General features: G+C 36.9%; 1 protein-coding gene across 3 annotated transcripts in view; it reads right to left on the reverse strand.

Annotated features, from left to right (window-relative positions):
• Positions 1 to 230: 230 nt before the first annotated feature.
• Positions 231 to 15,449, reverse strand: part of LOC579224 (ral guanine nucleotide dissociation stimulator) — a 47,305-nt gene continuing 32,086 nt past the window's right edge. For all 3 annotated transcript variants that reach the window (XM_011665274.2, XM_011665272.2, XM_011665273.2), the window contains exons 6-17: positions 13,296 to 13,435; positions 11,681 to 11,893; positions 9,424 to 9,527; positions 8,844 to 8,928; positions 8,323 to 8,433; positions 7,668 to 7,793; positions 6,310 to 6,431; positions 5,667 to 5,765; positions 4,162 to 4,555; positions 2,981 to 3,154; positions 2,056 to 2,170; positions 231 to 915 (exon numbers count right to left, since the gene is read on the reverse strand). In XM_011665274.2, coding sequence (XP_011663576.2) covers positions 707 to 915; positions 2,056 to 2,170; positions 2,981 to 3,154; positions 4,162 to 4,555; positions 5,667 to 5,765; positions 6,310 to 6,431; positions 7,668 to 7,793; positions 8,323 to 8,433; positions 8,844 to 8,928; positions 9,424 to 9,527; positions 11,681 to 11,893; positions 13,296 to 13,435 — 1,892 coding nt within the window. In that variant the 3' untranslated portion in view covers positions 231 to 706. The remainder of the gene's footprint in view (positions 916 to 2,055; positions 2,171 to 2,980; positions 3,155 to 4,161; positions 4,556 to 5,666; positions 5,766 to 6,309; positions 6,432 to 7,667; positions 7,794 to 8,322; positions 8,434 to 8,843; positions 8,929 to 9,423; positions 9,528 to 11,680; positions 11,894 to 13,295; positions 13,436 to 15,449) is intronic.

The raw sequence follows: 15,449 nt of genomic DNA on the forward strand, positions 1-15,449 counted from the left end.
TTGACACATGAAATGGTTCCTATTTTTGCCATGATTATTTTCCTCTTATTTTTCTTCTGGGGGTGTCAAGTCTGAATGAGATTCAAAATGTTACGTAATTTCTTTCACTTGATGAATTGGGATTACTAGACAAAAAAGGCAGCAATATTATTAAGTGTATTTTACTATGTTCTCTATTAAATGGAAATTGTATACAGGAGGGAATCAACTGTAATGTGATATTTAAAAAAAAAAAACTTTTAACTTGGTTTTCAATAAAACACTGACACTGAAAGGAATGTCAAAGGAACTAGCATCAACTCCATAAACATTCTGAATGACAAATTCGCTTATCCCCACTGCCTTCTTCACAAAAGCAAACATCTTCGTGAAAAGTTCTATGCTCTACGTTTGCCCTCTACACAGTACTGATACTGTGGACTCGGAATGCATGCTGTCACTACCGTACAGTAGTTTAATAGATATCCCCTCACAGGTTAGGGAACATCCATCCTTCCACAGACCCAATGGCCACTGCTACCGACTGTGACATGTATCGTCATTTTAGGGAACATCCTTCGTGGCAAGATGAATTCTCCATGCGTGTTTTTTTCACATCGATGATAGCAACCTCTATGCTAGTTTTCATAATGATGATAACGCACTCGACACTTATGATGAAGAAACATGCCTTGGTTTATAGATGCAGGCTGGCATCTTTGACCTTTCACCTGGCTTCCTCACGAACTTTGACCCATGACATGCGCTTGATGTGGAGGCGTTTTGACCCCTTTTGGCTGCCTCCACGCACACTTTTCTTCTTGCTGCTCGCGCTGGATTCCTCACCGTCTCCTACCTTCTTGCGGAGAAGGAAATGAGGCTGTGCGGCAGTGTTCATTGCATAAAAGACATTAGCATCTGCAGGTATGATGAGTTCTATGGTGGCAGGAAAGGAAACAAGAAAGCAAAAAAATTAAAGAGGGGTTGATTTGATATTGCATTGATAAGAGACAACCAGTGGGGTGTTTCACAAAACTTGACATGACATTTTTTGTTATAAGCTACTGAAATCCTGGCTTCTGATTGGTTATCAGCAGATTTGTCACTGATTTTTGTCATTTGTCATTGAAAAAAGGCTTTGTAGAACGGGTCCCAGAAGGGCATTACAGATGCAATGGCTAATGGAAATGCTCTAATCAAGTATAATCATACATGTATGAAAGAGTTTTTAGTCAACAGAATAATTATTTCAATTTTTGTTACCACACCTAAACATTCGTGGATTGGTTGTATGGTTGAACTTGTTGACTTGATTCATTAACTCTTGGACCATCTTTCCTACTTCTTTTCTATCAAGATGCTATATAATACATTAGATTAAGAAATACTAAGTGAGTGCATTGTCCATAAATGTATCTGATACTCTTCAAAGAAAATTGAAAGGAAACTTTGAAGCAGAATACCATTATTAGTACAAGTATGTTATCATTGCATAAGTGTAGTAGCAATGCAATATGTAACTTGATAAAAATACATATTCTGGGCCATGTCTTATAAAGAGTTGATATCAATCGCAACTTTTGTGCGATGATATCAATCGTAACTATGTACATAAGAGATAGGAGACTGCAAACTTGCGTTTGATTGGAGGACTTACGATTGATTTGGATCAATCGTAACTCTTTATAAGACGGGGCCCGTCGGTTATTGTGTTGTTCCAAAACATTAGAAAGGATCTTTGTGACAAAGCTCCTTAGATGCTGGATAGTCTGTTAGACTGTCCTTCAGTTCTCAATTCTACACATCAATGGTGGATCATAAGGCGTAAAAAAAAATGTTGTATTGCTCTTTGGGACCGACCCCAAAATCTTGAAATCTACGGTCAGCCTTTAAAAAAAAAAAAATTTTAATGAAGAAAACATACTGTATTAAAGCATTCAAAACTGAGAAATATCAGCTCAAAGAGGGAGAAAAAAAGAAAAGAAATATTTTTTTACAAAAAGAAGATTTCCGACCGACCCATGTTTTGGCACCTATAGGGCAATACAACATCTTTATTTTTTAGGCCTAATTTACCTTTTTCATCTAGTAGTTGAATGAGCTCAAAATCACGGTAGTCCCAAGGCTCTGGCGTGTGGTGTTTCGTTAGAGCATTCTTGATGATGCTTGGTGTGTGCTCTTGATGAGTAATCTTTACAAAAGAAATGTGAAGAACGTATAAAAACAACAGCAAGATGAGTCAATTCTCAGTTTAGAAGTTTTACATTAGTCTGAGACATTATTCTTTGAAAGTATAACTGAATCACAAGATTTCAAAATATTTAATTCTTGATCATGCCATATCTCAGTGTCCAGAGCAGGGTTTCTAAATAACCCCATATTACGTCAAAAGAGAATGTAAGCAATCAACATCCCTTTCAATCTAGCTGATGCCAAAACAAGGAAAAAAATCCTCAAGTTCTGCATATACTGATCTGATTTGATTTGATCTTGATCTTGTGACAAAAAGTACCCTACTTTCAGATTATTGCAGTCCTTACTTAATATTCAGTTGAAGAATCAAAGCATGTCTTTAGGCAGTGAGTGTGTGAGTGTGTGCGTTAAAGACTCAGTTTCAAACTGGAGTTTGTTCGAGTCAGTTTGAAGGTGAAGACAGAGAGCAAACCAAGTGAACGTACCGCTAGATCAACTCATTAGTCAGAGGCAGTGTGTGTGTGTGTGTATGTGTATGAGTATTGGGTTTTACAGACGTGTATCAATCAGATATGATTATTTACATCTGGGGACCGACCTGTAACGTCACCATCCAAAAGACGTGACTCAGTTTTGAACCTGCGTGCTTGGCTGAATCAGTTTGTAACTTCCGTTGTTAGCTGGATTACAGGCGCATGCCACAACACCCAGTCGGTGAGATTTTGTAGTACTGCTTTTATACTCTAATTCCATAAGCTTGATGTCTGATATAGGCAGGACTTCTTCTTTATCAAGGCAAGCCACTTACCACAAGACTCCTGTAGATGTTTCCGTCTCCCTCCTGCTCATCCAGACCGACCCTGATGATGCGACACGAATGAGAGGGTGAATCCCAACCAATGCCTGGAGAGCTGGTGGGTGTCAGAGAGCTCCGGCGGACTAGGGTCGGCAGGGAGTTCAGCGAAAGAGATGGTTTTAAGGCCTGTAAAGACGATAGCAAGAGGAAAGAATATCCATTAAAGTAAAGGCATCACCTGGTTGATCTCGCTCTTCTCAAGAACCTAAATGGGCATAATGTATTGGTTTGTAAATAACACAGTATGATTCTTCTTACAGTATCCCTATGTTAATTTCATTTTAATTAACATAATTTTTCCCTTATGTAACTTAAATTGATTTTAATTTAACTCTTAATGGTAGACTCTTAAGTCAGACAATGGTGCGCTTAGAAACACCTGTATTAAGCGCCTAATAAATGTTATATATCATTATTATTATTATAGACTTACCTACAAATATGGATACATTTTCTTATTGTCAAAATTTCCTTTTCATTCTTTTCTATGTGCATGTACCAACCAGTGCTTGCAGAAGTTTTAACCTTAAAGGTAAAGACCAGTTATGGTCATGCGATTGCATTGTGAAAGAAACGTTGTGGAATCGATCAGAAAAGGTTGATCATCTAGCATCTGCAAGGTTCTGGAATCATCAAAATTATAAGAAATTTGGCCCATTCTTCGTAAAGTTACAAGCACTATACACAGAAAGATGTATATGGGACTACCCTATATCTCTCACAGACCATGAGAGAAACAAATTTACCAAATATATGAATTAGTAGGCGGTTTCCCAGGAAATTTTTTATCATCATGTATTAGTCAAAACATATTCTTTCACATGATTGGTAATGAGAGCTTCCATTTCATTTTTTGAAATTGAGGCGTTTCCAATACTGGTCTTTACCTTTAATACATATAATCTGAAAAGGGTTTATGAGTTTAGCACTTTAATTTTCACAACTTTTCAATTTACTTTTCAATTCAATTTACTTCAAACCATCAGGGTTATCAACTAAACCAAGTCATAAACAACTAAACTGTTTTCATAACCCTACAACAAATATTACATGATACTTCTAACCATAGTGAAATAGCTTTCTTGCCCCCATTGATCACTTCAAGGTAAGAGAAACATTTCAGCATATCTTACCCTTGGAGATTTAGCTGGACTATTCTCAACTGACAACAGACTTGAATCTCTGCTGGCAGTTTCTGCTGAGGAAGACATGGTTGACATTGACAGAGACGTCGAACCCGATGCCGTCGACGATGATGTCGATGACGTTGAATGTACCGAGGTAGGTAGCTGATTGTCGATGCTTGCGATGCTCATGCTGTCATCTGATGACGGCGTTGATGAGCTGCTGCTGCTAATACTGCTAGTGCTACTGTGATTCTTAGCTTCTGGCCCGGTCCTGACGCGGCACGGACGCTCCCCATTGCTGCTGTTCGTGTTGGAGTTCGACGTCGAAGTCGTGCTTGCCGTCGTGCTGTGGGTGCTCGTCCTATTCTTGAAGTCCTCGGCGGTGAAGCTGAAGAACTTTCTACGTAAGAGCGGGGTAAGCAAGAAACTAGGGTTGGGACAGGTTCTTGGAGGGGAGAGAGAGGAGCAGAGGGTGGGGAAGAGAGGTCTTGTGAAGCCCGAGACGGACCTCGAGGGGGGTCTGGTCTCTGGACTGACCTCGTCTGGGTCATTGGGGCTGTGTTTAGAGGTTAGGAGCATTGACATGGGGCGGGGAGGGGTGGACACTGGGCGTGTCCGGTTACCAAGATGGAAATGAGGGTACAGTCTTCTGCGTGCAGCTCTAGGTGGAGATTCTTTAGTAGGACTAGGGTAGGGTAGATTAATTAAGCATTTGGGTGTAGATTAAGAGTTATTAAACAGTATAATGATAATAATAATAATTACATTTATAGGGCGCTTTATACAGGCGTTACTGTCTAAATTAGTGTAATTATTCAACATGTTCAATAGCTTAAAAGCAACAAAATAACATAAAATATTGCTAATACATACTGAATCAAAGTGTGGAGAAAATTGTTTAACAGAACCCTGCATATTATCAAAATTCTTCTTTGCCTGTAAACATCATTATATCAATATATTTAATAGTTTTCACATAATACCCAACCCAGAACCCTGTATGCAAATGTTTGTGTGCTCTTTCCAATGCATCCTATTTCAATGTGTTCCATTTTCCGCAAGATTTCCATCATTCTTTAAATTTACTGACAGAGAATTCTCCAGGATATTGAATATTTCTACTCCAATGACAATTGGTTTTTTTTTTTCAGCGTTTTTTTTTTTTTACCTGACTGCTGAAAAAGCATGTGCATATGTGTAAGTAAGCAAACAGGGGACCAACGGCTTTAAGTCCTCTCCGAGGGACTTGGTAATATAACAAATGCCTTACCAATGCCTTACCAAAGGGCACTAACATGTCGACTTGGTTTCATTCCAAGGACCTCCCGGTTAGGAGACCACTGCTCTACCACTCAGCCATCATGCTACCTATATGAACAAGTTAAAGCAACTCCTGGACAGATTCTCTCAATGCAGTCCAAAAATACTAAATATCAAGATATAGACGAATCAGGCAATTTTAGGTATTGCATACATGTAAGTTTTATTAGTATTGTTAAAGATTTATTTACCTGTAAGTCTTGGGCTTCTCTGTTTTCATCATAGTTGGTGTGGAAGGAGCAGAGCTTGGCATGATGTTTGGTGACTCCATCTCATCTGATAATGTGCAGCTATATGCAGAGATGGTAAAGCAGAATCAATCAATAATCATACTATGACAGCGCCCAAACAAATGCCCAAAAATAAATGAATGAATGAATAAAGAAAGAAAGAAGGAAAAAGAGAAGGAAAAAAAAATAAAAAAGAAAGAAAGAATAAATGAAAGAAAGACTATAAGAATGAAAGAGAGAAAAAAGGAAAAAATGAAAGAAAAAAAAGAGAGAAAAAGAGAAAAGAAACAAGGAGATTGAAAGGGAAAGGTGAGAGGAAATGTAAGAAGAAAATGATTGCATCGATCCCTGTTGTTCTCATCCAATGCAAACTTGGTCACCTCCTTCATTCGCATTTCATTTATTTAGAATATAAACCTGTACCCCCCCCCCCACCCCCTGCATATCATTTACTTATTAATTTTTTTTTTTAACAAAATAAACACCTTACATGGAAATTAGATTGCACATCAAATATAAGGTAAATGAAATTATAAGCTATTACAAAAAATCAAAATATACATGTTAGGTAAGAAAATTCCCTGTATTAGAAACAAAAACTTACCATTGTTGGTACGAGAGAACTTTGATGTCATTAAACCAGTCCAAGAACTTATCATCTGGAAGAATCTGATAGCTCTTACTTGCCATCTGGAGTAATCTGATCTGAGCTATCACTTCAAACTCCTATGGCACAAGAGAAAGAAATCATGGATTGTAAAGATTGGTTATAACCTTGAACTAGCTGGTACATGGCAATGCCTACTTTATTCTGTTGTGTACTACTTAAGGTATAAGGTAAACTTGGAAGCCTTAAAGGTAAAGACCAGTATTGGAAACGCCCCAATTTCAAAAAATGAAATGGAAGCTCTCATTACCAATCATGTGAAAGAATATGTTTTGACTAATGCATGATGATAAAAAATTTGCCGGGAAACTGCCTACTAATTCATATATTTGGTAAATTTGTTTCTCTCATGGTCTGTGAGAGATATAGGGTAGTCCCATATACATCTTTCTGCGTATAGTGCTTGTAACTTTACGAAGAATGGGCCAAATTTCTTATCATTTTGATGATCCCAGAACCTTGCAGATGCTAGATGCTAGATGATCAACCTTTTCTGATCGATTCCACAACGTTTCTTTCACAATGCAATCGCATGACCATAACTGGTCTTTACCTTTAAGGAATAAGTAGAGAATTAAAAAAAATGTATTTCAAAGAAAATCACTTAGAAATGAGGATGCCTATGTAAAAGAAATCATCACATTGGTACACGGTAACACTAAAAACACAAAAATAATGAGAATCTGGAACCATCTACCAGTTGTCAAATCACCAATTACCGGTACAATTAGCGAGGCGGCACTAACGGTCATTCCTGTGATGCAGCCTCCTTTTCGGTCCCACATACTATAAACAGAGAGGCATGTTTTACTAGCACGGTGCATGATCACATCTCATTGTACATATATGTGTGGAAATGTAATTAATTACTTCACTGTGACACCTCACACTGAGGCACAGCATATATTACAATCATGGGGTAGCTGCTAGGAACAACTGGGGGGTGTTTTACAAAGATTCTAAGTCGAACTTAACTCTAACTTAGACTTAATATTATGGAAAGCCATTTGTAGCCTTATAATGAAATATATTCAAAAGTATTTTAGACTTTTCATAAAGTCCCCATCAAGAACATGAAATCTCCCATGATAATAGAAAATATGAATAATTTGAATCTACATTTTATGCCTTTTAAAATAACCCTTACAAATATGTTTTCAAGGATGCGAACGGCTTTCCATAATTGTTAAGACCAACTTAGAGATAAGTTCAACTTAGGATCCATGTGAAAAACCCCCAGAAAGGGATTATCATTTCAAGATTCAGAGTTGATGAGAATGAACTGAATACGGTACCTTTCTCTTCTTCTCAAAGTTAATGAGTCCATCCTCTACTGTATCAGGGAAGGCTGAGTCTATCTTGATTAGATCTGACAGGAATGTCCCAAGATACGGCACCGTCCCATTCACTTTGCTATGCCACTAACAAGAAGAAAAGTTAAAAAACAATAATTTATATATATATATATCATTAACAGTTATGAAGAATAAAGAATGTGAACATCACTTCACACACTATCTTTGAGGTAGGGTTCCTAGCATATCCTGAAAACAAATTTGTTGATTCTTCCCTCCTTTACCCTATTTCCCCTGATTTTCCTCTGACTTTTCCTGACTTCACCCAGGTGGAGTTTCAAAATCTCAGGATCATTAATGAGGGCTTGTTACACACTAAAATACCATCAAAGAAAATCATCAAGGGGATACTGCCTGGACACAAAACACAAGACACTGACTACTTTCATTTGGGACCAATGATTTCATTTTCATTTATTTCTTATTTTTTCATTTCCAACAAAATACAATTCATAATAACGAATACAATTTAAAATGTATACAAAATCTTAACAGTAATTTATACATTTGAGGAAGACGAAAATGATAATCTTTATTTTTCCCCGATTTAAGTGAATTTCCACATTTGGGGGGATAATTTGAATAATATAATTACCGAGTCTCTCCTCTGTACTACCAGTTTATCTGAGCTCATCATTTTGCGTAATGACCGCGTCACTTTTTTGCTGCTCCTCGGTGAAACCGTGGCAAACTTGGCTGTACCTTCCTGTGTTTTTTAGGAAAGAGAAAGATACATAATTAATTAAGACCAGTAGCACAAAATATGTCTTTTTATATTTTCTATAACACAAAATAATTTTAAAGAGGCTGAATAAATTTACATTCATCTTAGAACCAGCGACAGTTGTATATTTCTTCTACTTTAACATCTAAAGTATTACATGTTTAAGTACACACATCTAAAATATAACACATCTATAAATATAATGTAACTTTGCACTCTACATCTCAGCATTCAGTCACAAAATGATTTCACACTCTTCGCAAATATATTTGTGAAATGTGTTGCTATGGATATCATGCATTCATAACAGCACAGCTACATATGAGTAAATGTCAAATCACTGAAAGGAAACTAATATACTTTATCAAAGAAATTATGACTAATTATTATACCTTGTTGATGATTTCTCTCCACGTCTCAAAATTGTTGTCATCTAAAAAGATATTGGCAAGATCTTCAAACAGTACCATGCTTGCTCTGAAAAAAAACAACATTAGAAATAAATCAATGATGGCAAATATACTGTTTCATAAACAACTCATAAAAGAGTATCTAGGACACCTACATGTGATCGTGTAGAATATGTACAAAATATTGTTGCCAATTGACTCTGTAAGATATTAACGAGATTAAGTCTATTTTCAATGTGTAATATTACGACATCTAGATTCTTTGCCATGCATTATTTTGCAATGAGTTATTTTAGTTAATGAGTAGGTGACAAACGTTGTAGAAGTTTTAAAATGCAATAGAAACTACTATTAAATTTTTAATTAAATCAAATAGATCAGTTAATTGTTATCAAGTGAAATGGTTGAAAATATCCCAATCCACCTTTCCTCAGCTGCAGCATTTCAAGTTCATTCTCTGTTCATACTTGGTGTTTTCAACCAAAAAAATCTCATTCATGAGAGAACACTGCTGTCAAGAACAATTTTCCTTCTACAAGATGACAAATTTGCGCCGACTTACTTGGGTACTGAACTCCATGCTCTTCTTAACCTATGAATAGGATGAGACTGTAGGGCCGAGATGATCGCTTTCAAAGCTGAGAAGTTCTTCAGCTCTCTACATGACTAGAAAATACAAGATAAAGATAAAGTTTACCCGTTATTACAAAAAAATTGCACTGCATGAATGAAAGAAATAAAATTAAGTGCACAAAGAAAAACATGTTTGAAAGTTCATCATCAGGATGATGTTTATATTAGAGGATGGCATTCTAATAATTTCCAAAATATTGTCCATCATAGAAGCAAATTATTAAATGGATATAGTTTTGTTGAGATTTTGGTATCATTAAAATGCTGCAATGGATATAAGAACAATGAAATGCACAATGTGAATATGAGTATGGCTGAATTGTGTATCAAAAGATTGTTTTGACAAATCCATATATATAATTATTTATGGTAATTGTATGATCTCCCAAAGCTGTTTTAATTTGTTTCTAATTTGAATTCCAAGTCCTTTCACTGTAGCAATGATCGTATTATATATAATTATTTATGGTAATTGTATATACTTATTTATTTACTTATTATTATATACTTATATACTTATTATATTTTTTTTTTACTTATTAATGATTTAATTCATCCATGTGTTTTTTTTTACCTTGTTATATTTTTTGTTATGCATTTTATATTGTAAACTGGCTTGTTTAGTCTTCGGACTTTTTAATCAGTACTTGAATAAAACTAAATATCTATCTATCTATTCATTGGAATTATCCTATCAAAATTACAACATTGTCTTTTAACTCCTTTTGTCAAATGCACAAAGACAATGAGAGCAATAATTTACCATCATAACGTTCATTAGTAATTACATCTACATGTACATCATATTTGTGAAAGATATTTTACTTGTTTTTCATGGTTTAAATTTGTGTAAATATCTTTATCAATTACTTGTGTATTACAAAGCCCTGTCAAAATGTTAAATAGCACTTTGACTGTGATCCCTCTATGATTTCATACAAGTGGCATGTATTGAGAGTTTCTATTCTCATAGTATATCATGCTTTCTGTGTGTTTACTGTGTAATATTGTACTGTCTGGGTATTGCACGAGTTAGTGGATAAACCTGAAACTAACATCAAAACTGAATGAACTTGGCCTGATGAATCATACTGAAATCTTTCATTGTGAAAGTGATACAATTATGTGATAAAAGGGTCATTAAAGCACATGGGCATCATTCATATACCTACTGTATATACTGAGCTTTTATGGGTTAAACCTCATGATGAAATAATTTGAATTGTGACCTCATTGATGTTTTTTCCCAAATGTTGTACAATACTATTAGTCTGAAATGTCCAATAATCTATTATTTTTCTCCTAGTAATCCACTATCGAGCAGGCTTTGCAATTAATCAGAGCAAACCATTCAAAGGGGCTTGATGCACAAGTACCCCAAATTTTAACTTAAGACCCCCACCCCTCTTCCCATTTCTAACTTTTAATAGGGGCATAATGAGCACAAACCCTTAACATTTCATTCTGGACTTCCTACTGCAAGACTGCTCACTAAGGAAGTTTAAGTGTGAAGTCTTGGATTTATCAATGCATCACATTTAGATTTACAATGTCTACCAATAGAATTAAATATCATTTAACTTTGACTTACATGTATATAATAACATAAAATGCATAAGATCTGACCTGCACACATCAAATTCCATATATTTATTTATTACTCCTTATTTGTAGGCAAAAGTGAGATGAAGGTCAATTGCTTAATTGACCCATGTTGTTTTGCTAGCGAGAGGATACAAATATCAACATGAGTTGTAATTTCAGCTTAGAGATCATTCCAGATGATATACCCGATCTTTTTCTACATCCTGATCAAAACATCCCTATTACAACATCCAAATCACAACATTACCAATCATGCGATCGGTCTGTGAGCTGATATATTACAGACATGTGCATGTATCCACAGCTTGAAACTTCACCAAGTTTGTGCATTAAATCATGAAAGCCTGAAATGTTTTGACTGAAATTTATTCTCACGGCACGTGATGAAATCTGAAACTATATAGGAAAGGTTATTTGAGGGTCACTTTCAATGCTTCCCATACAACAACAAAACAGTCTTTAAGTAACAAACTACAATTTGCAATGATCTCTCTAATATCTCATGAAAACATGACATTTTTTGCCTAAAATGTGCCAACCGAACTAGCTAATGGCTGAAAAAAACAATTTATATCTATTACCTGGGCGACATCGATCCATTTGGTGATAATGAGACCCCTCGTCATTGGTCTTAGAGACTTCTCTTCTAAGATGGTCGACATGACCTTCATGGTGATGTCATTGAATTGGTTGACCGTTGCTGCGACCGTCATGGGGTCAACGCCATGCTTCTTGTCTCTCCTTGACCAGATAGACCCTAGGCAGTGCTGAGGGATGACCTTCCGAAAGAGATCCTGTAAGATGACAGAAATAACAGAGGAAATGGTAATAAGTTATCATCTCATGTTCAATTTTTTACAAAATAATGCTAGGAAGACTACTGCAAGGCACACAGAGGTATCGTCCTCTTATTTCTGACATTACACAAAATGGTACTATAGAACATGATACAAATCATTTCATAAAATAAAAGTAATTTAGCAAGTAATTGCTGACTTAAATGTATCATAAACAATACATTTGCATGCATGTATACAATTGTACTAGAGCAAAGTAAAAGAAGCTTATTTATCAATACAGCACTAATTATTGCACTAATACTGCAATCACCTTGTGGTATTTTATGTACATTTTTAATATTTCAAACCAGAACTATTTTCAAATTAACTAGAGCTACTTTTAGCTTTCCACAATAAATAACTCACTGCTCCTGTTTATTTTTAGCCAAAAAAAGTGACTAGCATATACAAAATTGAAAGTGTGTTTAAAGAGGTACTAAACAGTTGAGTGATGAAGCACTTTCTAAAAACAGCACTAACTTACACATCACAAAAATAAAGAAGGGGGTATCCGAGAAGAGACAAAAATAGTATAGGCATTTCCCTAACCACACCACGTGAAAGCAGTACTGAGGGACTACATCTGAGCTCGAGATTGAATCATGGTACAGGTATTATTCCAAAATACATCACGCAAGTATATAATAGTGATGTTGAAAGTAAGGTCATGTGACAGGACCACCTGATGAGGTTAACCACTTTAACCACTAATGTAAAATTAGCCGTAGAACACGTCATCTAAACGTTGACAAAAGCACGTCCAATATCCAATTGGGGAGAGATGAATTCCCATTAGTGAGGTTCATTAGGGAATGCAATCAAATAGGCTATTTCATTAATGTAACCAACTTTAATGCAAGCGTCTTTGTGAAGTGACTTGAGGCAAATTATTTCATTCATATGTTACAAATAATTGTATTTCAATGGTCAGAAAGCAATTTGCATATATTAGTTGTTGCTAAGTAGGACAAACAAAATGGCTTGCTCTACCTAACAAAATGTAATAAATGCAATTTGCAAATATAACATCAAAAATTGTCCACTGTATCAAAGCATTTCTAATAACTGGTTTTACATTATGTTTTAGAGACAACTGCTCCCTGATCAATTTTCTCTACAAGGGAAAATTGTATTATTTTTTACCGAACCACCAGTTCAATTACCACTACAACTACCACTACCACTACCACTGGCCTTCTACTACCACTACCCCCACCAATACCAATACCAATACCAATACCAATACCAATACCACTGCCCTCCCACTACATGTACCACTACCAATACCACTACCACTACATGTACCACTACCAATTATTGGTAGTGGTAGTGGTAATACCACAATACAACTACTTACAGCTTCCATCTGTGTGAGTTGTTCTGCTATCAGCTGGCTATCTATCTCCCTGATATCATGGTATCCCAAGGAGCCGAGCATCATAAAGTCCACTTCCTCACAGACAGAGAACTGAAACTTGGGTGCATCAGGTGATAGTTCTGTTAAAAGGAAAAATAAACGTAAATTATTTAATTCTTATAAATACTCAAATTCAGTAATGTATAATACTGGAAAGGTTAAATTAATGGATAGTGAATGACCGAAAAAATGAGTCTCCATGTACATGTACACAAATCTGTCAATCGTGAACATTAATCACAAGTACAATTGAATGAAATATACTTTCAATTATTTAATGCCCTTTTTTTTTATCGTTGCAAAAACATCAGTTCTATATGTGTTTCACAATCCAAGAAGGCATTGTAAACAATGGAATGCCTTTATAGCACATTGCATGGTGGATATGAACCAGGCGCGGATCCAGGGGGGGGGGGGCCGAGCGGGCCTTGGCCCCCCCCCCCCCCCCCCGCAAAAAAAAAAAAAAAAAAAAAAAAAAAGAGAGAGAAGAAAGGAAAAGAAGGGAAAGGGAAAGAAGAGAGAAAGGGAAAGAAAAAAGTGGAAGAAAAAAGAAAAGGGGAAAGAAGAAGATCGGGGGGGGGGGGGGGGGCCGAAAGAGCCTTGCCTCCCAGGCTGTTGACCCCCCCCCCCCAAATCAAAAAAATAAGAGAGAAGGAAGGAAAGGGAAAGAAAAAAGGAAAAGAGGAGATACTTGCGTACTGATGGGGGGGGGGGGGGGGCTTGGGGGAAATCAAACTCAAACGTGGTTTATTTCTAATTCCACAACCGTGGATTACAAATAATGCTGAAATTACTTAATTTCCGAGATTTTTTCTCACTTTTTAGTAAATTATACGTTTGTATGTGTTTGTTGGAAAATGACAAATTCCTAAATTTACAGCCAGGCAAGAAATATGATTCTTGAGATTCCTACATGTCAGGGCCCGAGGTACGGCAGGAATCGGGAGCCTCGAGCTCCCTCCACCCCCTACACTTTTTTTGAAAAAGTGTAATAAAGAGAAATAAAATAGAATGAGAGCAAGAAAGAGAGAATAGTTAACTGCCCGTGTTAAAAAATAATGAGGCATCAAAATATGCTCATCTGAACTGGATTAAATGCCTAAAACCCCTAAGCTTCGGGGGCTCTGCCCCATGGACTCCACCTATAGGGCCCTACGGGGGCCCATAGATGCTTATCTGACGGTAATTTAATGCCTAAAACCCCTGATTTGGGGGGGGGGGGCTCTGCCCCCTGTACCCCACGCCAATAGTGTCCTACCAGTGTCACAAAAAAAATAAGGTATACAAAAAAAAAGCTCATCGGACCTTAGTTAAACGCCTAAAACCCCTGAGCTTCCGGGGCCGGCTCCGCCGTCTCGACCCCACCAGGGGCCCTAAGGCGGGCCCCTGAATGCTTATCTGACCGTAAATTATTGCCTTAAACCCCTGAGCTTGCGGGGTCGGACAAGGTATCAAAATATGTTTATCGGACCGCAGGCACGTAGCCAGGCGGGGGCGTAGGAAGAAAAAGGAGCAGACAAAGGATATCTTTGAAATTCAGAATCAAGAACGGTACAGCAAATCGTCTTCTTTCTCTCTTAATCTTAATGAAACGTCAAAGCTTCCGCGCTTTGCGCGCGGGAGGGGGGGGGGAACCTGAATTCAAACGAGGATCCAGAGGCGAGAACTATAATACGAATCTTTAATGATTTAACGAAACATAAAAGCTTCCGCGCTTCGCGCGGGATAGAGGGGGAACAAAATTCCGACGTGGATTATTTTCGAGAACGGTACAACGAATCGTCTTCTTTCTCTAATGATTTAATGAAAATTAAAAGCTTCCGCGGGAGGGGGGACCTGAATTCAGACAAGGAATAAGAGTCGAGAACGGTACAACGAATCGTCTTCTTTCTTTAATATTTTGATGAAACGTCAAAGCTTCCGCGCTTCGCGCAGGAGGGGGAGGGGGGACTGAATTTAGACAAGGATTAAGAGTCGAGAACGGTACAACGAATCGTCTTCTTTCTCGCGCGGAAGGGGGGACCTGAATTCAGACAAGGAATAAGAGTCGAGAACGGTACAACGAATCGTCTTCTTTCTTTAATATTTTGATGA

This window comes from Strongylocentrotus purpuratus, unplaced genomic scaffold (genome assembly GCF_000002235.5).
Source record: "Strongylocentrotus purpuratus isolate Spur 01 unplaced genomic scaffold, Spur_5.0 spur5_scaffold_4, whole genome shotgun sequence".
NCBI lineage: Eukaryota > Metazoa > Echinodermata > Echinoidea > Camarodonta > Strongylocentrotidae > Strongylocentrotus > Strongylocentrotus purpuratus.